Source organism: Pelodiscus sinensis, chromosome Z (assembly GCF_052426305.1).
Source record: "Pelodiscus sinensis isolate ZL-2025 chromosome Z, ASM5242630v1, whole genome shotgun sequence".
Lineage (NCBI taxonomy): Eukaryota > Metazoa > Chordata > Testudines > Trionychidae > Pelodiscus > Pelodiscus sinensis.
In genome coordinates, this window is record NC_143085.1 from 38,260,915 (window position 1) to 38,287,822 (window position 26,908).

General features: G+C 49.1%; 1 protein-coding gene across 1 annotated transcript in view; it reads right to left on the reverse strand.

The window, feature by feature from the left end:
- Window positions 1-224: 224 nt before the first annotated feature.
- MN1 (MN1 proto-oncogene, transcriptional regulator) overlaps window positions 225-26,908 on the reverse strand; it is a 215,046-nt gene continuing 188,362 nt past the window's right edge. The window contains exon 2 of the mRNA XM_075898902.2: window positions 225-2,536. Coding sequence (XP_075755017.2) covers window positions 2,364-2,536 — 173 coding nt within the window. The 3' untranslated portion in view covers window positions 225-2,363. The remainder of the gene's footprint in view (window positions 2,537-26,908) is intronic.

Here is a 26,908-nt window from a genome sequence, read left to right on the forward strand (position 1 = left end):
CTGCTGTTTTCAAGTTCTTCTTCCCCTTTTTCTCTGTGGGGCTTAGATCTTCTTTGCCCACTGGGGACAGTGAGACATGAGTGTATTGAAGTGCTACCACCAACCAACTAAGGAACAACTGTGGGTTTTGGCAGGTGGCCATTTTCTTTCCCAAAGTGTAGGCCACCTGTAGACATGAATAAATGGAAAACCAAGGCCTCCAATCAGCACAGCCCACAGCACAATTGGTCAAAGGGAGTTTTTTAATATGCAAAACCATGTTACAGCATCACTGTTGCACACGCTGCCACCGGGCCGGGGGAGGGAGGGGGGATTCATTAGGAGGCATCTCCTGGCCCCTCCAGTACTGTAGGGAGTGTGAGCCCATGGTATAAAACACAACACAGGCTGCCTTGCAAAGATCAGCAGGCTTCCCTTGCTTGACAAGCAGTTTAGACAGGTGACTGGCACCCACAACGCCGGTGCTTTTCAACATTGCTCAGGGTCATGCCCAAGAGTGGAGGGGAGGGGAGTGGGGGAGTCACTGACATGCCTGGACATGGCGAGGTGAGTTTCAGCCGTTGCCTGTTTCATGTGGCTAGGCCTTTAATAGCATGAGCAGAAGAGAGCGCTGACCTGTCAAACGCAGGAGCTCTGTGCTCCATGTGCCCAGTCCCCAGGCACGCACGGACTGCCTGGGCCAAGCGCCAGGGCATGGGAGGGCAGCGATGGCTTTGTCATGACTCACCAGTGCTGCCGCCCAAGGATTAGGGTGCAGGGCTCCCCGGCTCGGAACAGCTGCCCCCCACGAGGCCTTCAGAGGGTAGGGCAGCAGCAGGAGGAGCTGGGGGAACTGGCAGTCCCCAAAGAGACCTGGGCTGTGGCTCAGCCTCTTGCAGGGACGACTGTGCCCCACCCAGCCAGTGGGAGGCTAGTGGTCTGACCTCAGGACAGGCAGCCAGGCACTCCTGATCCTCACTTCCTCTTTGGCTCTAGGCCGGTCACTGAATGAGGCTCCCACTTGCTCCATCCTTTCACCCAGAGGGGGGCTGGAATGGGTGAGCTTGTAAAGTGCTTTGAAGATGTAAAGTGCCAAGTTTGATACAAAAGGGCCGTGCCCTCTGCAGCTGCCTCCCTCCTCACGCCCATGCCTGGTACAAGAGTGAAGCTGGTTCAGAGGAGGTGACATGCTGAGAGCCCTAACTCGGGGCTCCACTTGCAACAACAGTGCCCAACAGTGTGTGCTCATGGGACATAACTACCAGACTGTCCCTGGGGCTTCAGTCCAGTTCCAAATGGACAGGGGCTCGCATCAGAGCTGTCTGATCCTCATAACACCAGCAGCAGCAGGAGGGTTGCTTGGGAGACTGAATAGTGATAGAAAAAACAGTTTCTTGCCATTTCAACCAGAAAGGACATTGTCTCAACGACTTGATTACCTGCATCCTGCTTCAAAGACCTTTTCACGCCACACTTGAAAGAGAATCCTCTGAACTGTCATTCATGCTTAAATTCAACACTTTACACCTAAGCTTAAACAAAGACATTAACTATCTTACCCATTACAAAGATAGCTTCCCCAATTATCACCTCTAATATCATTAGCTCACAGACATTTACCTCCCCCACCACTCCCCTCTCCCCCTTCTGTTCTGCAATGTGATTTGTCCTTTTCATATGTGTTCATTTTTTTATTGTATCCTTTGGTATATATGGTTGTGACAATTTTCTTCCACTATTTGATCTGAGGAAGTGGGTCTGGCCCACGAAAGCTCATCACTTAATAAACCATCTTGTTAGTCTTTAAAGTGCTGCATAGTCCTGTTTTTTGGGAGACTGAGTGAGACTCACAGCAGAGCACACGGACAGCTTTTGCTGCTGCTGCTGCTGCTGCTGCTGCTGCCACCCAGACTAACCTGGCCAGTGGATAAGCAGAGAACCTCAGTGCCTGGGGCTGCTGCCTAGCCCCTCCTGCCAGCACTGATTCACACCAGACTACTTTAAATATTCCTTCTAGACAGGGCATCCTACACAGGCGGGGAGGGGAAGCCACAATGTGGCATCCAGTCCTCAGAACAGTCTGGGGAGAGCAAACCAAGCTCTGGAGGGGCGTCTGCCCCTTTCCCCCACATCAGATGACACCCTGCCAGATGATAACTCGCTTGAGAATCGGACTCTTTCCAAATGAACCTAACCGGCACTTCTGTATGTCAGTGCCACCGAGCCCCAAGTCAGACTGTACGCGTCTGTACACACAGCCCACCCTCCCCTCCGCCATGCCCACAGTGCCTCTGCAGCGCAGGGCGGGTTGGCTGAGCTCTGCCTCTGCTCCTCATGCTGGGTGCCTGCCATAGCCACCTCGTGCTTGGGCATCCTGCTGTGCCTTAGGTGCAGGTCAGGGCAGCTGCCAAAGACCCTGCCCAATACAGCATGTCTGAGTGGGCTGCCCTGCAGCTGTGGACAGAGCTGTGCTCCCTGAAGTCGACGAGGCTGGGGTGGTGCTGTCGGGGAGCGCTGTCTGGGAGTGCAGCCGCTTGGTTTGGAGAAGAGTCGCCACCTGAAAGGGATGAGAGAACAGACTGGATCAGTAAGAGTCAGAGAAGCAAGGCCTAGCAGCTAGGGCCAGACCCAAGGCTATGCTAGTCAATGGGAAGACTCCCTGACTTCAAGGGGTGCTTGGTCCGGCCTCTGGTGCAGCAGCATCCATACACAAGTGTTGCATACAGTTACTTATAACACTGCATCCGTAGCTTAACTCGCATGTGCACTCAGAGTAGCGCTACCTGTATCTTCAGCGGGAGTACGACCAACCGCCCAGAGTCAGCTCCGCAAGTGACTGCAATTAGCCCGGGCCATACAAATCCAGATCTCTGCTGAGAAGGGACACCGCCAAAGGTTTCCCTATGGCGGGCTCATTTGCGTCCATTCTGATGGGAACAGAACGTGCGCAGCAAAGCAAGCAAGCAAGCAGGGCCCTCGTCAAGACCAGTTACAGAAAAAGAGCAGCTTGTCCAGCCATTGAAGAGAAAGGGAGACAACAGCCCTCACATAGCTGGAGATACCTGCAAGTGCTCTGGACAATAACATGCTTGTTGGTAATGACAGACATGACAAAGGCACACACGTTGTTACACAGACCTACGCATTAGACATCTACAGAGTGCGCCCAAGCGGCTTCTTTGTCCTAGTGAAATGGAAACATAGTGGAAAAGGCTCTTTGCCTTTTCTCCTCCTCGGAATCGTTCCCTGGATGACTGAATCTGAATCCTGGTCTTTCCTGTGAATTCCAAACTCGCTCCAAGAATTGCATTTATTTATAGGGTGTTTGTCCCCTGCCGAGGTGACTTTCAGGCACATGACTTACACTGTAACATTCAAGTAAACTGCCACAACAGACAGAAGAAATTACAAACTGGGGTGTCTGTTCTGCTCTGAACAGACTCTACAGAGCCCGTTTGCTGCTGTACTTCACCCAAGACCTGGAAGACAAACTACTGCGGTAGGAAGGGGGAGGTGTCTCTAGGACACTCTCTGGGACTCAGTGCATTCGCATCTCTTCTCTAACCAGGGTTCATAAGCTCAATCAGCCCCTAGGTGCTGCCGCCGCCCCCTGACAAAGACATTTTAGACCAAAGGAAAGGGTTAATCCCAGTGCAGACGTTGCACTGAAGCTGGGAGGCCTGACTGCTGCCAACTCCTGAAAAATGGCCACCAGGCAAGCTACTGAGAATAATCAGAATAAGATTGGAAGGTGTCCACATCAATCAATCACTTGCTGACAGATGACTGGAAGCCCCCACTGTGACCATGGACAGCTGACCAACGCCCAGCTTAAGCTGAAGTCTAACATTAGCCTGCTTGTTTCATGTGGGTGGCTTCTGCATTATGAGCTTGCCAGTCAATCCATCTTGCAACGAGCAGTCTGTCTGACAGAGACGTTAATTATCCATACTCCTGATCCACTGAAAGCTTGATCTTCAGAAACTCAGTCACCTCGGCAGGAACAACCAACCCGGAACAGAAAAATACATCCAACCTGAGTGTCCCCACAGTGAGCAGGGGGACTAGGAAGCTAGGTCAGGACCTATCTTGAGGCTCTGGACAGAGATCCTGGGGCTGCCGGGGGCTTTACCATAGAGTAACCTTTCATTATTGTACTCATATAATTACCCTAGTGGCTGCTGCACACACCAATAACTGCCTGAGCCTGAGCCAACAGGAAGGAGAGGAAGACAGATATAAAAGGACAACAAACACGCATCAATTAAACCTTGCAAGCTGTTAGTCACACTCGTTAATAAGTTCTTTCTATCTGTAAAGTGCTCTCAGTGACAAATCCCCTAACTGGCACTCCGCATTATTATGGCTTTCGAGATGCCTCTGTCTTTCATGTGAGGCTTCTTGTACACATGTGCGTGCTCCCCGCTGTGCAGTCTGCTTACAGGGGTTGGGAGAAGGCATCATCAAAGTGCCCTGAAAGCAACACTAAATGTCTGAGAAACACAAAATTCATTGAGAGCTGCTTGCTCTGATGCTGCCTCCTACTTCGTTGGGAAGCAGCTGTCACTGCAAACCCAACTGGCAGCGCAGGGGGCTGGAGGAGAGCAGCTGCACACCAAGTATAGGGCCTCTCCACGCGCTCGCACTAACAGTAGCCAGGCCCCAGCCCAAAAGCAGAGACTGGGGCCCAGTCCAAGGATGGGGGGGAGGAGCGATTAAAGCAGCTTGTTTCCAATTGGGAAAGAGTTGGCAGCCTTGCGATGTATGGCCCCATATGCAGGGCTCAGGGACACAGCTGGGCCCTGCCGAGCACCACGCGCGCACTCTCTGGCCCAGTCCTGCAGAGAGCTGTATGTGGGGAATTGCAGCTGGCCAGCCTTGGCCTGGCCGAGAGATAAAGGGAACTTTACTGACTCACCGACCTGAGGCATTAATGAAATGGGGGTTTTGAGGCAAGATGAAATGAGGGGGACATGGCAGCCAGGTGTCTGGTATTGACCCGGACAGTCAGGGCTGTGTCTAGACTGGCAAGTTTTTCTGCAAAATCCACTGTTTTTGCAGAAAAACTTGCCAGCTGTCTACACTGGCCGCTTGAATTTCCGCAAGAACACTGACGATCTCATGTAAGAAATCAGTGCTTCTTGCAGAAATGCTATGCTGCTCCCATTCGGGCAAAAGCCCTCTTGCACAAATCATTTGCGCAAGAGGGCCAGTGTAGACAGCACAGGACTGTTTTCCGCAAAAAAGCCCCGATGGCTAAAATGGCAATTGGAGCTTTTTTGTGGAAAAGCTTGTCCAAATTGGCACGGATGCTTTTCCACAAAAAGTGCTTTTGCAGAAAAGCTCTTTTCCGAAAATGCTTTTCACGGAAAACTTTTCTGTGAAAAGCATTTGCGGAAAATCATGCCAGTCTAGATGTAGCCTGGGTGATTCGTGGCTGGGGGGAGGGTCTTTGCTCATGTTTGGTCTATGAATCCGAGTTGTGGTGTTTTCCCAAGTTAATGCTGATGTCGGTTACGTCATGTTATTAAAGGTTTGCTGCTATACGGAGGCTCTGTGCTTGCGAGAGGGGAAGAATTGCCTCTTTGAGGCACCCAGAGGTGTATGTAAGATTTTCCAGGTCACTGGGTGGGGGCTCGAGCCGGTGTTGGGAGGAGACCCCTAGATACTGAACCTGGCCAGAACCTTGCTACTATTAACTCGGCCTGGCAGAACGGTTACACTTAACTGTCTGGGTTCTTTTTTTTTTTTTCCCCACTGAACAACTTTGGTCTCCCACCTTTTTTTTCTCAATAGTGTTTGTTTTTTTTTGGGGGGGGGGTGGTATTTTTGGTTAAACCATCTGGCATCCCTACCCCTGGCCAGGGCATGTGGGTGATCCCAGGCCCCATCTCTGCCACTTCGGTGAGTAGGACAGTGCATTGGTGCCTAGCTCTGACCTCCAGTGCCATTTTCAGTGGACAGTGCGAGTATTGTGTGTAGAACACTCACTCAGCCCCACAACGCCACTCACCCTCCGAACAAAGCCAGAATCGTACAGCCTGTTCAGGAGAAGTCACCAAAAGGAATCAGCTGGATTGCCAATGAACCCTGATGCCCCAGGGCCGTGAGACATGCAGTACAGCTGCAAAAATTCCCTCGTGCAGGAGTTTTTGTAGGGGCTCTTGTCTAAAGTTTCCCCAAGAGCTCCTGCCAGTGTCGAATGCAGGCTGTGGTGTTAGGAATGATGTTATGGCTCAACAAGCCCAGACTGTCCTCTGGGGCAGGAGAAAGTGCCACTTGTTGACAGGATCAGGCCATATGCCAGGAGTTCTCCCAGGGTTCCTTTTCTGAAAGCTCTGAGCTAGGACTGAGTCACAATTCAGCAGAGTCACCATCATGAGTGAGACTCGGGGGAGAGCAGGCCCTGGGAAAGCAGGTGCTCCATGACCGGTGAGCTACAGTGGGGTGGACACTGCGAGGGACTGGCACCTGATGCGGGCACATGGCTTCTGGACCCTGCTGGTGGAGGCCCAGAGCAGGAACGGAGCCTAGTTTTATTCCCACAGGACCCACCTCAGCTTGAGGCCGGGGCAGAGACTACCTGGGGCTAAGCTCTGGAATCAGCTGCCAGGCAGCCCAGGTGCCAGAGGGCTGGGAGGGTGGACAAAGGGGGTGGCTTTGCTTTTGTGAAGCCAGCCACAGGCTGCTGGCAAGCTGGAGCCATGCCGGCCTGCAGGCTGATGTCAGAGCTCACAAGAGCACGCAGGAAAGAGCAGGCACCATTCTCGCCCCTCGACACCTCGTCCCTTGGAAAAGACACCCCAGGGTCGCAAGCCCCTGTGCTTAACTTGCTCATTCCCTGTCCCTGCAGTGTCCTCATCTCCCACCCAGAGCAGCAGTTCACCAGTCCATCCACCAGACTGCCAGGGGAGCAAAACAGAGATGTCCGGGGAGGTAAGGCAGGGTCACAACCAGCTGGCACACAGAGCTATGGTGCTGGCATGGCCACGGCAGGATCAGAACCAGCAGCCCCTCGGGGCGCCAGTGCAAAGTCACTCGTGGTGTCAGGATGTGTTGGGCTTGTTGTCTGCCACAATAAAGTCACTCACTTCTGCTGCCCCCTGCCTCCCGCAGCCGCTGCTGCCTGTTGCCGTGGCCCAGTGCTGTCCCTCTGCAAGCATCTTCCATACAGGCCTACGCACCGGACTTCCTCTGTGAAGGCCCATCCTGGAACACACGTCCAAACCTTCCACCGCTAAACCAACACAAAACCAACAGCTGGCCCACAAAGAATTCATCCTGCCTGCTAGAAATTCTGATACAGAGAACACTAGTGTGCATGTGCAAGTTTGTGCCTGCACACACACACATACACATGCCTAGCATACACTTACAGCCCATAGATAACTAGTGTGCATGCACACACCAATAATTGTGTGTTATATATCTACCTAGCTTACATATGTACACAATGAAGTACAAAAACCATGAGCAAATGTGCACACCCAACATGGGATTATACAGACACGCCTGGGCTGTGTCTAGACTGGCCAGTTTTTCCGGAAAATCAGCCGCTTTTCCGGAAAAACTTGCCAGCTGTCTACACTGGCCGCTTGAATTTCCGCAAAAGCCCTGACTTCCTACTGTAAGAAATCAGTGCTTCTTGCGGAAATAGTATGCTGCTCCTGTTCAGGCAAAAGTCCTTTTGCGCAAAACTTTTAAGCAAAAGGGCCAGTGTAGACAGCTCAGATTTGTTTTGCACAAAAAAGCCCCGATCGTGAAAATGGCGATCGGGGCTTTTTTGCGGAAAAGCGCGTCTAGATTGGCACAGACGCTTTTCCGCAAAAAGTGCTTTTATGGAAAAGCATCCGTGCCAATCTAGACGCTCTTTTCCGCAAATGCTTTTAAAGGAAAACTTTTCCGTTAAAGCATTTGCGGAAAATCATGCCAGTCTAGATGTAGCCCTGGAGTATGTTCACATTTACACAGAAGTATGCCCACACACATGATATTGCATAGCCACACAGTCATCATACACACACACACACACACACACACACACACACACACACACACAGGCAGGTGAGCATATGCAAACCCTGCACATGCAACCCCCAGGTTCACACATATTTCTGCGCATATGCTCAGTCACACTCATGCAGGCGCAGTGTTCAGAAGGCCATGCCAGCAGCTCACCTTCCGAATGCATTTTGTACAGGGCTGCCCTGCAGTTCATCCCTGGTGCCAGCTGATGTCCCAGGACCAAGGGCCACACTCAGAACCAAACCCTCCCTTCCCCCTTCTCAGCCCAGCCACACGGCACGTAACAAAGACCAGCCAGCCCCTCGGATGCCCGGAAGCAGCCTTAGACTACAGAGGCAGAAGGCCCTTTGCCCACTGATGGTGAGACAAGGCTAGCTGTGCTGTGCAGTCCCTGCAGGAGTGGTGCATAGCAGGTGCAGCAGCCCCGCCACGTGCCACGGACACACAAACCCCTGGTGGTGTGTAAGATGTGAAGCAGCAAATCAAGGCAGTGTGTTAACAAGCTGGCCAGGGCCTGGCCGGAGACTGCAGCTACAAGATGCAGAAAGAAACCAGGAGACAGAGACGGGGAAAGCAAGCTAACTTGCAGGGATGTGACGGCAGAAGAGGGCCCTAACAACTGAGGTTTCATGCAAGGATTTTACTAGCACGGCATGGAGGCATGTCCTTCCAGAGGCACTGGGGAGCTGGTGGCTGGATGCTTTGTAGGGAAGGGACTGTGCCTTCCTTTGTGTACACACAGCAGTGAGCACAGTGAGCCCTGAGCCTGACAAGTGCTTTGCAAGCTATGAGGATTTTGCACAGTTCCTGAGAAGCCAGCACAATTTGATGCTCTACGCTCTCCATCGGCCGGGAGAGTCTAGAGGCCTTGTCTATTGCTTGCCCTTCAACAAGGGAGAGATCCAAGCCAGCTGGGAAAGAGTCTGTGAGACAGCAGGTGTGAGTGAAGAGCCTGACCGGGCCCCCAGCCTGCAGCCTCCAGATGCCGATGAAAGGCAGGCAGGTTCGCGAGGTGTGCCTGCATGTTGGCATTGATGTGTACACAATACTGCAGTGCCAAGTCCTAGCGGGGGCTGCCAGTTGTGCTCCCCCACTGTCAGCAGCCTGTCCAGCTGGCCATCTCCCAGGCATGGTGAGGGCAGCCGCTGCAGGACAGAGCCATGGGCCTAGCGGCTCATCAGGGTGGGTCAGAAACACAAGTGGCTGGGGATAAACATGGCAGCAGTACATTCAGGCTGTAAGCACACCCCCACCAGAGAAGGGCGTGAGGCTAATGGCCAGACATGACCCAGATGGAGAAACCAGAATGTTGTAATGCTATGGCTATGCCCAGGGTAGCACCATGCCCTATCCCCTTCCAGAATGGGTACCCAGCTGCATAACTGCCCCTTCTCCATCCTGTCCCTTGCCCCGGGGCTAGAAAAAGCCCCTCCTCCCCCACTGTCAGAACACTGTGGATTCTTCCACCACTTTGGCACGTGAATACCCACACCAGGCGGTGCTGGCCAGGCCAGAGGGGGACTTGGCGATCTCCCTCTGCATAGCTCTGGGGGCAGGTCACCCACAGTGTGCTAGGACACAGGCCACAGCCTCATATGGGAGTGCAGGCTGTGTGATCGGACCATTTCTTGCGTGTCAAGAAGAGCGGGGTTCAGGGCAGAAGCCCTGCCATGAAGCAGAGAGACCAACTAGTGTTAGGGATGGCACCTCTTCTGGGGGCTAATAAAATCTGCTTGTTCAGTGCTGGCAGTGACTATCTGTGATTCATGACAAGCTGCCCCATCCTCAAGCACATTGCAGCCAGTGCACATCCCTGACCACCCATGTGCCTGGGCGGAGGCTGCGTCTTAGGACAGACCCACTGTTTGTTCCTCAGATAGGCCAGGCCTCCATGGCATCGAGTTGGCCATAATATGGAGAGTGGATTGGGCCTTTTTCTTTGCCAACCCCCCTCTCTCCCGAAAACATAAATTTGCCATTCCCAATTTCGCTCTGATTCAGATTTGAAAGACGTGAAACCATTCATGAGTTCAGATTTCATCCTGCTCTCCCTCCCATCCCTTTTCTGGTGCTGACAGTCACCGCCTGAGTGATAATACAAAAGACAGGACTATGCAGCACTTTAAAGACTAACAAGATGGTTTATTAGGTGATGAGCTTTCGTGGGCCAGATAACCCATCTTGTTAGTCTTTAAAGTGCTGCATAGTCCTGTCTTTTGTTTCAGCAAGACCAGACTAACACGGCTACATCTCTATTACTATTCTGGGTGATAATACTGCAAGGTTGTAGGATGTTGTTTGGTTTTCCCTGTTTTGCAATCTATAGAATGACAAAAGCAGAAATGAAAAACAAAAAGCACAAACCAAAAATCCAGCCACCATTCATTCCAGTGTAAAAAGGGGGCGATGCAAAACTTCAACATTTCCCAAAATGCTCAGTTTTCCAAAACCAGAACAAACTGAAAAGTTCAATTTGAAACAAAACAAAAATTGTCATTGAAAAAACCCCAGGTGGCAGGGAAATAATTTTAAACAAAACCCCAATTTTCAGTGGGATTTTTTTTTCCTTGGGTGAAAATTTCCCACAGCTCGAACACAATCTGTGTTGCTGTGTCTGCTTCTGCCCAGGGCTGTAAAGTCCTTGGGGAAAGAAGGACAACTCCTTGCTCATTAGTACAGTGCTAAGCCACCTTGGTGGTCCCCCTTTGTTCCCCTTCCAGCCCCCTGTGCAGTTGGAGTGACAGCACCCAAGCCAGCAGCATTCTGGGGCAGCACAAGGCACAGTTTCATATGGCGCCATTATGGAAACCAGCATCTGTTTAGTTAAAAGTCCAAGCAATTAGAGCCCGGCAAAGGTAGATTTAAAAAGAGGCAGCTTGCTCCGAGATACTCCATAACCTTTCACTCCCAGGCTGCCAGGCCCGGCCACAACTCAGAAGGCCTTGTCTGGACTGATTAGATTTCCTGAAAAATGAACAGTACGTCTTGTGGAGAAGCAAGTTATGTCTCTGTAAAGGCTCTTCCACACAAATTAAAGTATTAATCACTGCAACAAATATGACTATGAAATGGTCATTTATTAAGTTCAAGAAAATATACACTCTGAGAGCAGTCATTTCCTAGTCTGGGCCCCCCAACACACACACACACACACACACACACACACACACACACACACACACACACACACACACACACACACACACACACACACACACACACACACACACACACACACACACACCCCTCTCCCAAACCTAGAGGACACAGAGCTTTTGTTCTGCTTTCACTAGCCAACAAAGGATGCAAATATACTCAGGAGGGTGGCAGCACCGCATACCCCATTCACCACACAGGCAGCTAAGGCATTGTTGCTGGCTTTACCACATGTGCACTGTGCTTGTGTGACTGTTCTGCCCCTCCCCTGAAAGAACTGCAAGCGTGGTAAGTTAAGGAGGCAGGAAAAGAGTACCAACATCCACAGAAATTGCATTAAACCTCATTTCCTTTTTGTACGAAGCCGACAGTTTCCCATTCAACTGGTGACTGCACCTGGAGAGGCTCTTTCAAGTTACCAGGTGCAGCTCAGACTGTGGGAGCACATCTTGGGGTGCCTCTTTGGGGGAAGGCCTGCCCCTGTGCAGGAGAGAGGGTTGAGCTGGGAGGCCTGGAAAGAGTCTCTAGCTTTTTGTGTGTTCAGGACAGCCCTTCGCCAGCAGCTTCCTGTGCAAAGCGCCTCTCAACGGTTCAGCGCTTGGAACAGCTTTGCCATGGAATCCTCTGAGGAGGCTCCCGGCTGACTGTGGGTTTTCCATCTCACCAAGGGCAGATTTCCTCTCTGTCGTCTTTGCTGCACAGCACGTGCAAACACGGCTACATCCTCAGCCCTGGCCCCCAAGCAGCGTTTCCAGTGATGTGACTCTGCAGAATGAGTGAAGAGTGTTCAATAGAGATCTGCCGAGGGGGAGGGGCTTTCCGAAATTCACAGTTAGACCCAACGGGAGAATTCTGGCTTCACAACGGATCATACCTGCGAGCCAGGCTCTAATCCTCACTCAGCCATGACTCGCTGCATGGCTCTGGGCAAGCCATCTAGGAAAATGTGTGTGCTTGGGTGCCTGCGGTGACCCCTCAACAACCAAGCCTCTGAGGCTGAGCCACTCAGCCTCCCAGTGACGCCAGAGACACAACACCTAAGTCAGCTTGGCCCAACCTCTCTGGAAAGACAAAATTTGTCATGCAAGTCTTGCTTCTCCCCCTCCCCCTGCCTATTTTTGTTAAGCTCTGCCACAGGTCAAGCTGCAAAAAGCGTACAGGTCTAACTCGTGGATGATTCACTGTCTATGGCCCTTTGTAGGCTGCTTCTCATGCAACTGGCTCAGAGGGGCTTCTTCCTTTTCCAGGGCATGAGAGAAAACAAGGCTTCATCAACCCTGTCCACCCCAATCCCTGGGGCTCTGCTGGCACGGAGACACTAGCAGACTGGCTTCTCCCTGGCCTGTCTGTCAGCACTGAGAAGGATGCCCCTCAAGACCATTACTGACCGGCCAAAGAGTGGCAAGTTACTGTACAGCCTGTTCCCTCCCAACGGGAAAAAGCCCTTTTCTTGCTGCAGAAGTCACCCAGGAATAAATCAAGAGCACTGCAGTAAACAAGCGGAATTACAATGAGAGCATTTGGGGAAGGCTCTGGGTTATGGGCTCTCCTGCGCCAGAAGACCTTTGAGGCAACCTCGTCGCTGCAAGCTGGGTTAATACTTCACTGCTGGTGTCAGGTGGCAACATTCTGGGGTTTGACCTTGCTGGAATTCACTCCTGGGCCGGGGCACCAGTCCATAAAGTTCCTGTTAGTATAAAAGCAGATGTAAGCACTTTGTTGGCAGAGTTCCGCAGCAGGGAAGTCTGCAGTTGATCAGTTCTGCTTTACCAGTCACTGCAGCCACTAGGAATTACTATAGAAGATTTTGTAGTCCCTACCCCCAAAAAGACTTAAAGAAATGAGCCAAGCTCCCGCAAAACTCCATTAGAATGCAATAAATCTGTGCCATACTTATAGAAGGGAGCCGCACCCCGAGAAAATGGCAGCACAACAAGTGTATGAATTTGTAAATCAAGAACAAACACGTGTGTTGTGTGAAAATGCTTTAGTGCAAGAAACAATGCGGCTGGAGGCCTGGATGGTGTTGAGTGGAGATAGGCAGCAGGCAGGCTCCTGCAGGAGTATTTCCTGTACCACTCATGCCCCTGTGAGTAAGAGCATGACTGCGTTTGGCACTCACCTTCCTGGTCTGACATGCGGAAAGCAGCAAACCCACAGCTCTGCATGGCGGTAATGGTGTCCTCCAATGGCCAAGAGTCACAAGGACACCTGTTGGACACTGGGCAGGATGATACAGTACAGGCCGATGTGTGGCATTACCGCAAGGAGTCAGCAGTTGATGGTGTGCGGTGTAAAGATCGTGTGTTCATGCTTGTGGTGGCTTTATTGCTTGGGAGAGGGGATGCTATGGCTTGTGCCACCCAACACCCTACACCATCCTGTATCCATAAGGGCCAACTACATGCTGTTTCATTATCACGAAAAAAACACAGACTCTCCCCCACCCACCAAGCCAGAAAGCACAACTTCATTCGATGCATGCAGCCAGTCTTGCTGGAGCCTGCTCAAACTTCATCGTTACATTACACACTACTGAAATAAAACAGTATCACCTTCTCTTTCCAGATTATTGGAACTCTGCACCAAGTGACCTGGCTTCAACTAGTTTTCCTTTATGATTAACACTCTTGGGGCCCCTAGTCACTCTGTTATTCTCACCAAATGAAAGAGTAGCCCCGGATCCTTGTTAGATTTGCTCACATTTGAGCAGTGTCATGTGGTCAGTAGCCCATGGCAATCCACTAAATTAAAGGCCTAATGCAGAATCCTCCTACAAGCCTGACAACTAATGAATTGAAGGCTTAAGGCCCCAGAGGACCTGTACTGGGATGAAGCCACTTCATACAGAGCTCCGGCACAAGTACAGTCCCTGGGCTGTCATTCAGAAATAAAGAGTTGTCTAATTTTATTCACTGCAGGAACCAGAAACAACAGTATCTCCTTTAACTAACAGCTAGTTTGCTAGAAAGCCATGCAGAGAAGATCCATCTTTACAATGATCCCCCAAATGCCCTTGGAGCATGATGATTCTATTTAGTGCACTGTAGGTCCAGACAAATAAACTCCCTGCTTGCTTTCAATTAACTGTCTTTGAAGCCCTGGCACAGAAAAACTCTCTTGTTTATGACTAGGACCCTATCAAACTCATGGTCATGAAAAATGCGTCACGGACTGTCAAATCTGGGCTTTTGTGTGTTTTTCCCTTTTACTAAACAGACTTCACAGGGGGATGGCCAACATTCCTCAAATTGAGGGTTCTGTCCCAAAAGGGAGCTGCAGGGGTGTCAAAAGATTACTTTAGGGGGGCTGCAATAGTGCCACCCTTACTTCTGTACTGCTGCCTCCGGAGCTGGCAGCCAGAGAGTGGCAGCTCATGTCTGAGGGCCCAGCCCTGCAGGCAGCAGTGCAGAAGGAAGGGTGGCAACGCCGTACCATGCCAGCCTTACCACTGTGCTGCTGCTGGCAGTGACTCTGCCTTCAGAGCTGGGCATTTGGCCTGCAGCCACCACTTTATAATTGCGCAGCTCCGAAGGCAGGGCTGCTGTCAGAAGCAGCACAGAAGCAAGGGTGGCAGTACCGCAACACCCCCACAATAACTTTGTGATCCCCCCACAACTCCTTTTTGTGCCAGAGTCCCGACAATTATAACACTGTGAAATTTCAGATTTAAATAGATGAAATCATGAAATTTACGATTTTTAAAATCTTATTACCATGAAATTGACCAAAATGGCCCATGAATTTGGCAGAGCCCTATTTATGATCAAAACGAAGGCACCCCCCCCACACACACACACTATTCAAACACTCTGCTTCTCTTTCTGCTAAACCATTACCCATTTAAAATACTCTCCTTTTAACTTAGTGACTGTGAGTGGGCCACAGCCTACAACCAGAAGAGGACTAGGAGGCGACTTCCCCAAATCATGCAGCAATTCTTCACTTAGCATGAGTTGACTGACTTGATCTTTTTGTCTTGATGTTCCCAGGACATCAACATACATATCTAGGGGATGAATCCCCAGTGCCCAAGGACCAGGAGGCCTCCTATAATGGTGGGAGTTTGGGCAGTGACTTTCTGCTCATCCCTTTGCTGCTACCCTGGTGATTGCCTCCAAAAGCCATGGTGCTCATCTCTCCCCAACCTGGAAATGGCAGGGAGGGTCCTGTCGGCTGCTCAGTTTTCCAGTGCAAACTGGTAACTGGCTGGCTGAATCAGCTTTATGAGCTGCGGTTGCAACTACCCCGTAGGCCGAAGGGTGGCCGGCACACTGGTGCTGCTTTCTTTGCCACTGGACGAGCCTTGTGAAGTGAGCCTGGGCCACATAGGGAACAATGGCTCTCTTTTCTGAGGCTGCACAGCACAGACGCACATAGACAGTTTGTGGCTGAGCACATTAGTCCCCGTGGGTGAACATTACTGCCCTGCAGCAGCCGATCTGTGCTAGGCACAACTACCCTCGGGAAAGCCAGAGACTGCCAGGACTTTCGTCCATATCCAGCTATAGCACTTAGCCACACACATCCTCTCTTCCCACCATGACATCTGAAACACAGGCTAGGAACTGGGGGTAAACACCACAGCTAATGCACTGTCCCACCTCTGTTTTACTCTGACACAGGTCAGGCTGGATCTCTGCCTGTTGTGTCAGACAGATCTGTCCCTGAAGCATCAGGTGTATCTTGGGAAAGACACATCCCTATCCCCAGGAACCCCTCTCCTTCCTCAGCACCTCTCCTCTCCTCTCCACACTTCCTTCCACACAGGCCAAAACTCAACTATTCTTTTCCCCTCTACAGAAATGTAAAAACTGCAGACAGACCGTGCTCACCCTTCACAGCAAAACACACACAGTCCAATGGCTTTAAAGCAAAAGCAACACCAGAGCCATCGTCTGAACACACACACACTCAAACACACATGGACACTAAAACATACACACACAGAGAGTTAGTGTTGGAGTTAATTTTATTTTCTGAATCCAGAAAACTGGAATTTACAACAACATCCCTTTTCCAAGAGAGATCTGAGTGAGCCCTGTAATTATATAAACTCAGTGAGTAAGAACAATTAGTTGCACATGTGTCTTCAGTCTGCTTTTAAGCACTAGTACTTACTGGGAATTTCTGTTAGTAGCAGGCAGAATAGTCCACAGCTTAGAGTCATACATGGAAAAATTCAAGCCCAAGAGCCAGGAAATTCTATTCAGTGCAGACTAGGACAGAGAATGATGAGTGGAAATATTTGGGTAGTGAAGATCATTCACATATTGGACCTTCTTCCCTAAGGGCCTTCCATGTAGTAGTGTCTACGTCAGGGGTGGGCAACTTTTGCCATGTGGCCCATCAGGGTAATCCGCTGACAGGCTGCAAGACAATTTTGTTTGTGTAGACTGTCTGCAGGCATGGTCCCCTGTAGCTCCCAGTGCATGCCAATTGCCATTCCCAGCCAGTGGGAACTGCAGGAAGCAGCAGCCAATATGTCCCAGTGGCCTGCCCCACTTCCCGCATTTCCCAATGGCTGGGAATGGCAAACCACAGCCAGTGGGAGGTGCAGGGGGGCTGACTCATGGCCTGCCAGCAGATTACCCTGACGGGCCATGTGCCAAAGGTTACTGATCTAAATTTTCTCGAGGGAAGCCCCAAAGCTGGAAGACATCCAGGGAAAGGAGCTCTTCATTCACCCCCAGAAGGCAGGAGCTAGCTCTGGCAGGCTTTACTTACACACTGGCACATTGCCCAGTGTAGTTTTAGTCACAGCTTGAGGCTGTACCATCTGGGGTGTGTTTGGGCCGGCTTACAGGGCGGTGCTCAGAGGGGCGTTTATGAAAGGAGCGGGAACTGTGAAAGGGACAGCGCCAAGGCAGAAGCTCAGCCTGAGCTGGACTCAGATGGAGGAGCAAGCCCAATGCCACAAGAGGCTCACAGATCCTGGATGGGGCTGTCTTCATGGAACCAGGAGCTGGTAGGATTAGGCCAGGAGGAGCAGACTTGGCAGCAACAGACTTCAGAGTGAGACCTGATGGTGCTGGCTTCCGCAGCAAGCGGACTCAGAAATGCTGCTTCCTGGAGCTTGGGCAGTGACTAATGGGACAGCCTCCCCCGCCTCGTGCTCGCCGGGTTCGCTCATTCCATGTGTAACGGCAGCAGAGGGTTTATTTGCTGTCTCCCAAGTAAAAGGCTATTTGTGGATTGATGTTTCACCAGCCTCCTCATTTTTTGTGTAGGTCCCCTTTTTTGAAACTAAAGAAAATTACCACAGAAACATTTGGAATTTTCTGCCCTGCAAGGGTGTTACATTTCCTTACATTGTGGTCAATATTACCAACAGCTTAAGCTTCAGTCACCTGCCTCTTAGACCAACTGCGGCGCGCCACTCAGGACTAAACCAAGCAGTGCTTACTTTTTTTTTACTTATATTTTTTACTCATTTTTTGAGAAGTAACGTTAGTTCATACTAAGGGCTTTAGTCCGAACTAACGCGTCCCGGCGTGCACTTCCTGGTTCGAATCAGCTGTGATTCAAACTAGCACGCCGGCGAGATCATGTTAATGAAGCGCGGGATATTTAAATCCCTGCTTCATTAACTACTTCGGTTGTCTCCATTTGCAGACTAGGGATGCAGTGTAGACGTACCCTTAGAGACTAACAAAAATATATAGATAATATCATGAGTTTTCGTGGGCAAAACCCACTTCTCAGATGAGCAGAAAGGAGCAGTAGGTTTTGCTCATGAAAGCTCATGATTATATATCTATATCTATATATATATCTAGATCTATAACTATATCTATATATTTGTTATTCTCTAAGGGTATGTCTACACTACCCTCCTATTTCAAAATAGGAGGGTAATGTAGGCATACCGCAATTGCAAATGAAGCCCGGGATTTGAATTTCCCGGGCTTCATTTGCATAAGCCGGGCGCCGCCATTTTTAAATCCCGGTTGGTTCGAACCCCGTGCCGCGCGGCTACACGTGGCACGAACTAAGTAGTTCGAACTAGGCTTCCTAGTTCGAACTACCGTTACTCCTCGTGGAATGAGGAGTAATGGTAGTTCGAACTAGGAAGCCTAGTTCGAACTACCTAGTTCGTGCCGCGTGTAGCCGCGCGGCACGGGGTTCGAACCAGCCGGGATTTAAAAATGGCGGCGCCCGGCTTATGCAAATGAAGCCCGGGAAATTCAAATCCCGGGCTTCATTTGCAATTGCGGTATGCCTACATTACCCCGCTAGTTCGAAATAGCGGGGTAGTGTAGACATACCCTAAGGTGTTACAGGACAACTCATTTTTAAAGTTACAGATTAACACTGCTACCCCTCTGAGATAATTCTCCTAATTTGAGATGTACTAGATAGACAGCAGTATTCGCTATTTCTGTGGCCAAAGCAATCCAAGTTCAGATCCCCTAATTTAATGTCCTTTTCTTATTTTATCAACAAATGAAACAAGCACTTAAATGGAATCACCAGTATACTCTGATATACAGAGCCATCCAAAACACCAGACAAACAAGCAAACAAAAAACACCCCCAAACCCCCCTTCAACCTGAGACCAAAATATCTTTTAATATAAAATTCCTTGACTTATTGTTCTGTCCTCTTGGCTGCACCTGAATATTAAATGTTGTATTAATAGCTCACTCTTAATTATCCATGAGTAATGTACTACAACCAGGAAATTAATGAAGGGAAGCACCAGAAAAAATGCATAAAACTCTCACTATTGCAGAAACATTTTCAAACAGTCTGCAGCAAAGGCAGAGACATTTGAACACAACTGGGGCTAGGTCTCTGGAGCATGGCAGGAATCTACAGCTGCAGCCCAGTTGGAAAGGCACCCCATTTTGATTGTTTACTTTAGGAAAGGGAGAAGAAGAAGGGAACATGACAAAAGTATGTAAAAGAAGGAACGGTCTAGAGATGATTTATCAGGAGTTTCTGTTCTCCTTGTCTCACAAAACAAGCAGAAGAGGCCACTTAATAATCTGAAACGTGAGAAATTCAAAGCAGATAAAAGGAACTACTTTTTTATAAAATACACAGTTAATCTGTGGGACTTGTTGCCACAGGAAAGCACGGAGACCAAGCATTTAGCAAGAGTCAAACAAGGACTGATATAGACTATTACATAGGTAACAAAACTATCCAGAGTTATAATAATATGAACATACATTTTGGAAGAAACATTAAGCCCTTTACGCTACAGGGTTTAAATCACTCTCTTGCTAAAGGAAATAGGAGGAGACCTGGAGTGGGTGGGGAGCCAGATTACCTCAGATCTGTCAAATGTCAGATTTCTTGCACTCTCCTCTGAAGCCCCGAGGACTGGCTGAGCCAGTCTGGCAAACCCTATGTTCCACAAGACTCTGTAGGCGTTTGCATGGTGTGAGGAGGAGGGACATGGTCAGGAGCCAGGCAGAACAGATTATGATCTGCAGGAATTACTTGTCTCGCTCACCAGGGGCAATGTGCAGGTGAGAAGGAAGCACATTTCCTTCCCTCTCTGGGCTTTTACACCACTCCGGCAACAGGGAATGTAAAATGAAAAGCCGCTGCAAAGAGCCCATCACAGCGATCAGTGCAGTGTGATTGATGCTGTATCAATGTGAATCTCAGAGCATCACCAATGCAAACTCCCTCCAACACTATGGAACATTGTTCTAACAGGTGAGAGGTGAGGGCCCCCATGTTGGAGGAACTGGAGCTGGTGTCTACCCCGAGAAGCCATAGCCATGGTTATGCAGGTCTCTCACCTCCGGTGAGCAATCAAAAGCTGAACTGCCATGAGGTTCCTCTGGGTAAAGTGCCAGCACAGGAGATCAGACAATGCAGTGTGAATAACATCAGTGTGGGCTCTAACGCAGGCTCTTCTGGATCTGTTTGCAGACAGCTTGTGTATCTTTTACTGTATTACTGAGGGAACCATTCAGAAATGTGGGTGCCTTAATAGGACAGCTAGAATCTGTATCTGGATATTTGGAGCAGTATTTAACCACAAAAATACCCATTTTAGGTGTCAGCATACTCATATGAGCATCCTATTAATTCACTTATGCTTGAAAACTGAGCTCTGTAAGAGATGTCACCAATGAAATATACGTTCACCAAATACTGTCTATATTATCACTTCTCATGTATTGACCCACTTTAAGCATATTTCCACCCACAGGACAAGCTATACCTGTCAAATTACTGTTCATCACACAAGAGGTAGCACACCTGTTCCTCCTCACAGGAGCTCACTTCACAGGGGTATTTCAGGGTCGATAGAAGCAATACAAAACCCTTCTAAATGCTGTACTTGGTAATATCAGTGGGTAAGTGCTCAGACACCACGGAGATGGCAGCAGCAGTAACAGATAGCTAGATAAAACTATATTTTAAATAAGACACTCTCCAGTGAAACAAACATAGTCTGTTTTCTGGAGCACAGTCTGCATTTCAGGCTCTTGGTACACAATCTAACGATGGCTTGAGCTGGACAGCATTGTGCGAGATGTGCAAACCAGTGTGACTTTGATTCCTCTCTTTCGGCATTAGGGCATAACCTTAGCAGCATCTCTCTCCCAAGGGCAAGATCTGAAGTGACAGAATTAAAGGGCTGTAACTCTATTCCAGTTAGTGATTTTTTTTTTTTCGAATCTAATTTATGGAATGATTCATCACAGGAAGAGAAGGACTAGTTATATTTTATATGTGTCTCTCTAGCTAAAGGCAGTACACAAATTAACTTGGTGTCTCAGGCTTTTCTGATGTTTTTCTGGCAATAATTTACTGATGCAAACCTAAGGGCGCAATCCTGGTCCCCTCATTTGGGGTACATCTAGACTACAGGCTTTTGTCGACAGAAGTTTTGTTGACAGATACTGTCGACAAAGCTTCTGTCGACAAAGAGCATCTAGACTACAGCCAATTCTGTCAACAAAGCAAGCCGCTTTGTCAACATGACAGTGTAGATGCAAAGGACAGTGCAGATGCAATAACGCCTTTTGTTGACAGAAAACTGTCGACAAAAGCCATTATTCCTTAGGGTGTGTCTAGACTACAGGGTTTTGTCGACAAAAGTGGACTTTTGTCGACAAAACTATACCTGCGTCCACACTGCCACTGAGTTATGTCGACATAACGTCGACAAAACTCAGCACTTTTGTCGACGTATGTAAACCTCATTCTACGAGGAATAACGCCTTTTGTTGACGGAGGTCTGTCGATAGAAGGCATTATTGCATCTACATTCTCCTTTGCGTCCACACTGTTATGTCAACAAAGCGGCTTGCTTTGTCGACAGAACTGGCTGCAGTCTAGACGCTCTTTGTCAACAGAAGCTTTGTCGACAGTATCTGTTGACAAAACTTCTGTCGACAAAACCCAGCTTCCTGGAATCAGCCACTGATCAGTTTCAACAGTGGCTGAATCTCGAGCCTGGGACAGAACAGCTGGGCTGCCAGGTAGGTCCCTGCAGGACCAACCCGGCAGTACTCCAGCTGCTCTACCGCAGGGTCCACAACAAAAGCCTGGTCTGCTGGGGGGGGGGGGGCGCACTAGCTGCGCCCCCGCCCCCCCCCCCAGCAGACCAGGGACACGGGGAGCAAAGCCGCAGCGGCGGCGGGGTGCCGGGCCTCTGAGGCTTTGCTCTGGCAAAACCTCAGAGGCGCGGCACCCCGCCACCGCTGTGGCTTTGCTCCAGGTGTCCCTGGTCTGCTGGAGACGGTCCCCAGCAGACCAGGGGCACCCGGAGCAGCTTTTCTCGCCCCGGAGGTCGAGGTGGCAGGACCGCTGCGCTCCGGGTGGTCCCGCTGCCTGTGAGCTCCGGGGCGAGAAAGCCCCGTTCATAAGTGCGGATCCGACGTAAGTCGGATCCGCGTAACTCGGGAACTGCCTGTATTTCCCCATCATGCAGCACAAGACTTGATGAAGTTAATAGGCAGCTGGTTTTTAACAAACGCGAAGAAGTACTTCACACACACACCCTATGGCCCTGCCAGGGGATGCAGTGAAAGCCAAAACTATAACTGGATTTATTTTTAAAAACAGAAAAAGAGAGATTAATTTCTGAAAGATACTTCTCGCAACAGTTATTAGCCAAGATGGTCAGGGATGCAGCCCCATGTTCTGAGTGTCCCTGAACCTCCATCAGAAGATAGAAGTAGACAAATTATATGAGATGAATCACTCAATAATTGTCCTCTTTTGCTCTCTCCCTCTGAAGCATCTGGCACTGGCCACTGTGGGAAGACAAGGACTAGATGGTCTGATCCACTAAGGCCCTGTTCTGTTCTGTGTTCTAGAATCTAGCAAAAAGCCTGCCAGGAAATCACTGTAACATGCACATTCTCCCACAAAGGGCCAGAGCACAGTAAGAAAGCACTAGTGCAGGAACAATGGCGTTCCCTTTAACAGGTGCAGGCCAGGAGTTTCTCCAAATGAGTGAAACTGCAAAGTCTAATTAAATATGGGCCTCCCACCTCTGGAGCTCTGCAGCAGCCATGAATTATGCAGTTCACCTACATGTCAGCAGGACCACCATAGTGATGAGTTATCCTGTGTGTAATCTGATAAAAATTAAGATACACTCAGCAAAAATTGAGTGTAATATGATCCTTTCCTTTTAATAAACAATTTCCAGCACTGTGGTTTGATTGTCTCTTCTGCATTCATCCCTTCCTGTGCTCTCTTGTCACCTTAGGCAGCCTAATATAACGGCTCTTCAGTATGGCCTAATACGGGAATGAATAAACAGCCAAGCTGGCTGCATTAACCTACAAGCTGTGAGACAGTGCTGGGTGTCTGTTAAATACTACCTGGGGGATATTTTCATGCCATATGGAATTAGAAGCTAGTGCTTTCACTAATGCCGGTGCATTCCACAAGGTCTGCTTTTTGGCATTTAGATTAATGCTTGAGACAGGGAGGAAGAAGTTGCCATGTCTCACACTGACTCCCTCTTCTCAGTCTGAACAAATGACGGATGGCAGAGTGCAACTCCCACCTGGGAATGCTTTCCAACACTCCTTCAGATCCTGCAACCTGACTCTGGCTTCCATAACAAGCCAACTGCTTTATAACCCCAATCCAGATGCTCTTCAGACCCTAAGAGAAGTGGATCATTTGGGCTCCCTCCTTTTCATTTTCATGTGTCTTTTCAAAAAATGTCTTGAGTGCGTGGGGGAAAGAGTCGACCTCTAGGTGAAAGCAGGGTAGATTAGTTAGAACAGAAGACTGGGAGTCAGGAGAGGTGTCTCTGATGCTTCCCTCCTTGGTGGTTGTTTCCGCCCTGTGAAGTGGGGACAGTAGCACTTTCTGCCCTTGATTCGTCTGGATTTGAGTGCCTCCAGGGGCAGGCGCGCTATGCGGGGGCTAAGTTGAATCACTCTGTGCTCAGTCTCGGTCTTGGAAACACTAGTCTGCTTTTAAAAAGAAAAGAAAAATGTTGCCATTTCCTTCCCAATACCGGCCCTCTTAATGCCAGCCACAGAGAATTAATATTTTGCTGCACTGACAGGACAAGCATAATTTTCTTGGTAGAAATAGAAATAATGGCTGGAACATGGACATAACAGTCTCCCCAGTTAGTCTACCATTGTTTTTTGTAATCTGTAGGAGACAGGAAATAACTCAATCTACAAGTTGAATTGTAAGGAGCAGAACACGGTCTGAACTTCCCTTTACCTACAGCAATTTCCAGAGTCTAGTAGCCTTCAGAGGACAAATCTCTGATACCTTCTTCATGTGTATTGTATTTTATTTATTCCGTACACTGAAGCTGTAGTTAGTACCCTCATGCCAGCGACTTGTCCTATTCCAGCCAAGACTCCAGGGGGGTTAATTTTGGTCTCCTTTGTACCACTGGCAATCAGAGTTACTCCGTGGGAGACAGAATTAGACCTGGAACTCTCAGTACAGGCTGAAAAAGAGCCACACACACTTGCTTGGAGTGGACGCTGACTTGTGACAAGAGGTCAGGTGTGAACAGGGCGACACGCCAATCAAAACCAGGGGATGGAGAGGGAAAGTGATCCTCTGAGCCCTGCTTTGTGCCCTGGTGAGTAAAGCCCTGAGTGAGGGTAGGACACACATCTCCAGGGGCCTTAGCAGCCTTCTGCAAACCACCTAGGAAATGAAATGGGGTCACAACAAGAGCTGCAAATGGAACCCAGTGCCTCCAGGTCCCCCAGACCTGAATGTACAGAAGGGCTTTTGGGATCAGAGCAGAGAAGCCTCATCTGAAGGTGACTGTTCATACAGCACCGTCAGCTGGCTAGAGAACCCAGAGCCCCTGCAGGTCACAGCCACGAGGCCTAGAGCCATCCTGTGCCTTCCCAAGCCAGGCTGCCTCCGTACGTGTGAACATGTGCTCTGTGAATCTCTGCACACAGTCCGAGGCAGTGGTGTGCAATGCTTTCTTGTCTGGAACATGAACCCTGCATGCTGTTTTAAAAGAGAAGATGTCCCTCTAAAGGGCATGCTGGGCCTGGTTCTTCTGGCATCGTGCTAACTCTACTGACTTTGGAAAGTCACAGAAGACAGGAGAGATTCCAGAAGACTGAAAAAGGGCAAATCTAGTGCCCATCTATACAAAAGGAAATCAAAACAACCCAGGAAACTACAGACTAGTCAGTTTCACTTCTGTGCCAGGGAAGATAATGAAGCAACTAATTAAGGAATTCACCTGAAAACACCTGGAAGATAATAAGATGAAAGGGAACTGCCAGCATGGATTCGTAAAGAACAAATCATGTCAAACCAATCTAATAGCTTTCTTTGACAGGCCAACAAGCCTTGTGGATAAGGGAGAAGTGGTAGATGTGGTATACCTAGACTTTAGTAAAAAATTTGCTATAGTTTCATGTGACCTTCTTATCAATAAACTACGGAAATACAACCTAGATGGGGCTACCATAAGGTGGGTGCGTAAATGGCGAGATAACCATTCTCAGAGAGTAGTTATCAATGGCTCACAGTCATGCTGGAAGACCATAATAAGTGAGGTTTTGCAGGGATCAATTTTGGAACTGGTTCTATTCAATATCTTCATCAATGATTTAGATGTTGGCATAGAGAGTATGATTATTAAGTTTGCAGATGATACCAAGCTGGGATGGGTTGCAAGTGCTTTGAAAGATAGGATTATCATTCAAAATGATCTAGACAAACTGGAGAAATGGTCTAACTGAAACAGGATAAAATTCAACAACAAATGCAAAGTGCTTCACTTAGGAAAGAACAATCCGTTTCACATATACAGAATTAGAAGCGACTGTCTAGGAAGGAGTACTGCAGAAAGCAATCCAGGGGTCATAGTAAACCACAAGATAAATATGAATCAATAGTGTGTCAGCATTGCAAAAACACCGTGCATGTGTGCCAGTTGTATGTGATTCTGGGATGTAGTAAGAGAAGTGGTGTAAACAAGATCCAAGAAGTAATTCTTGTGTTCTACTCTGCATTGATTGGACCTCAGCTGGAATATTGTGTTTAGTTCTGGGTACCACATTTTAGAGAAGATGTGGACAAATTGGTGAAGGACCAGAGAAGAGTAACAAAAATGATTAAAGGGCTAGAAAACATGACCTATGAGAGAAGACTGAAAGAACTGGGTTGATTTAGTCTGTAAGGGTATGTCTAGACTACAGGCTTTTGTCGACAGAGGCTTTATCAACAGATACTGTTGATAAAGCCTCTGTCGGAAAAGAGCATCTAGATTACAGCCAGTTCTATCAACAAAGCAAGCCGCTTTTTTGACAGACAGTCTAGATGCTCTCTTTTGAAAAAGCACAGTGTGGATGCAACTGAGCCTTTTATCGACAGAACTCTGTCGACAAAAGGCATTATTCCTTGTAGAATGAGATTTACTGCCATCGACAAAACTGCCGCATTTTGTCGACTTACTGTTGACAGAACGCAGCGGTAGTGTAGACACAGGTATAGTTTTGTCAACAAGGGTGTGTCTAGACTACAGGGTTTTGTTGACAAAAGTGGACTTTTGTCAACAAAACTATATCTGCGTCTACACTGCTGCTGAGTTCTGTGAACATAACGTCGACAGAACTCAGCAGTTTTGTCGACGGCTGTAAACCTCATTCTACGAGAAATAACCCCTTTTGTCGACAGAGTTCTGTTGCGTCTACACTGTCATGTTGACAAAGCGGCTTGCGTTGTCGACAGAACTGGATGTAGTCTAGATGCTCTTTCAGTATCTGTCGACAAAACTTCTGTTGACAAAAGCCTGTAGTCTAGATGAACCCCAAAAGTCCACTTTTGTCAACAAAACCCTGTAGTCTAGAAACACCCTAAAAGAGAAGAGTGAGGGGGAATAGGATAGCAGTTTCCTCATACCTAAAAGGGTGTCACAAAGAGGAGGGAGAAAAATTGTTCTCTTTGGCCTCTGAGGATAGAACAAGAAGCAATGGGCTTGAACTGCGGCAAGGGAGGTTTAGGTTGGACATTAGGGAAAACGTCCTACCTATCATGATGATTAAACACTGGAATAAACTGAATAGGATGGTTGTGGAATCTCCATCCCTGGAGATATTGAAGAGCAGGTTGGACAGATACCTGTCAGGGATGGTCTAGACCAGTGGTCCCCAACCTTTTTAGGTTGTTGGGCGCCAGGGGGCGTGGCCGTTTGCCCGCCGGGCGCCAGGGGGCGGGGACCGGGGGCGGACCCCCATCCATGCGCCCGGGGGCAGAGCCCCACCTAGCCGCGCGCCCGGGGGCGGGGCCCCCCCCATAGCTGCCCGC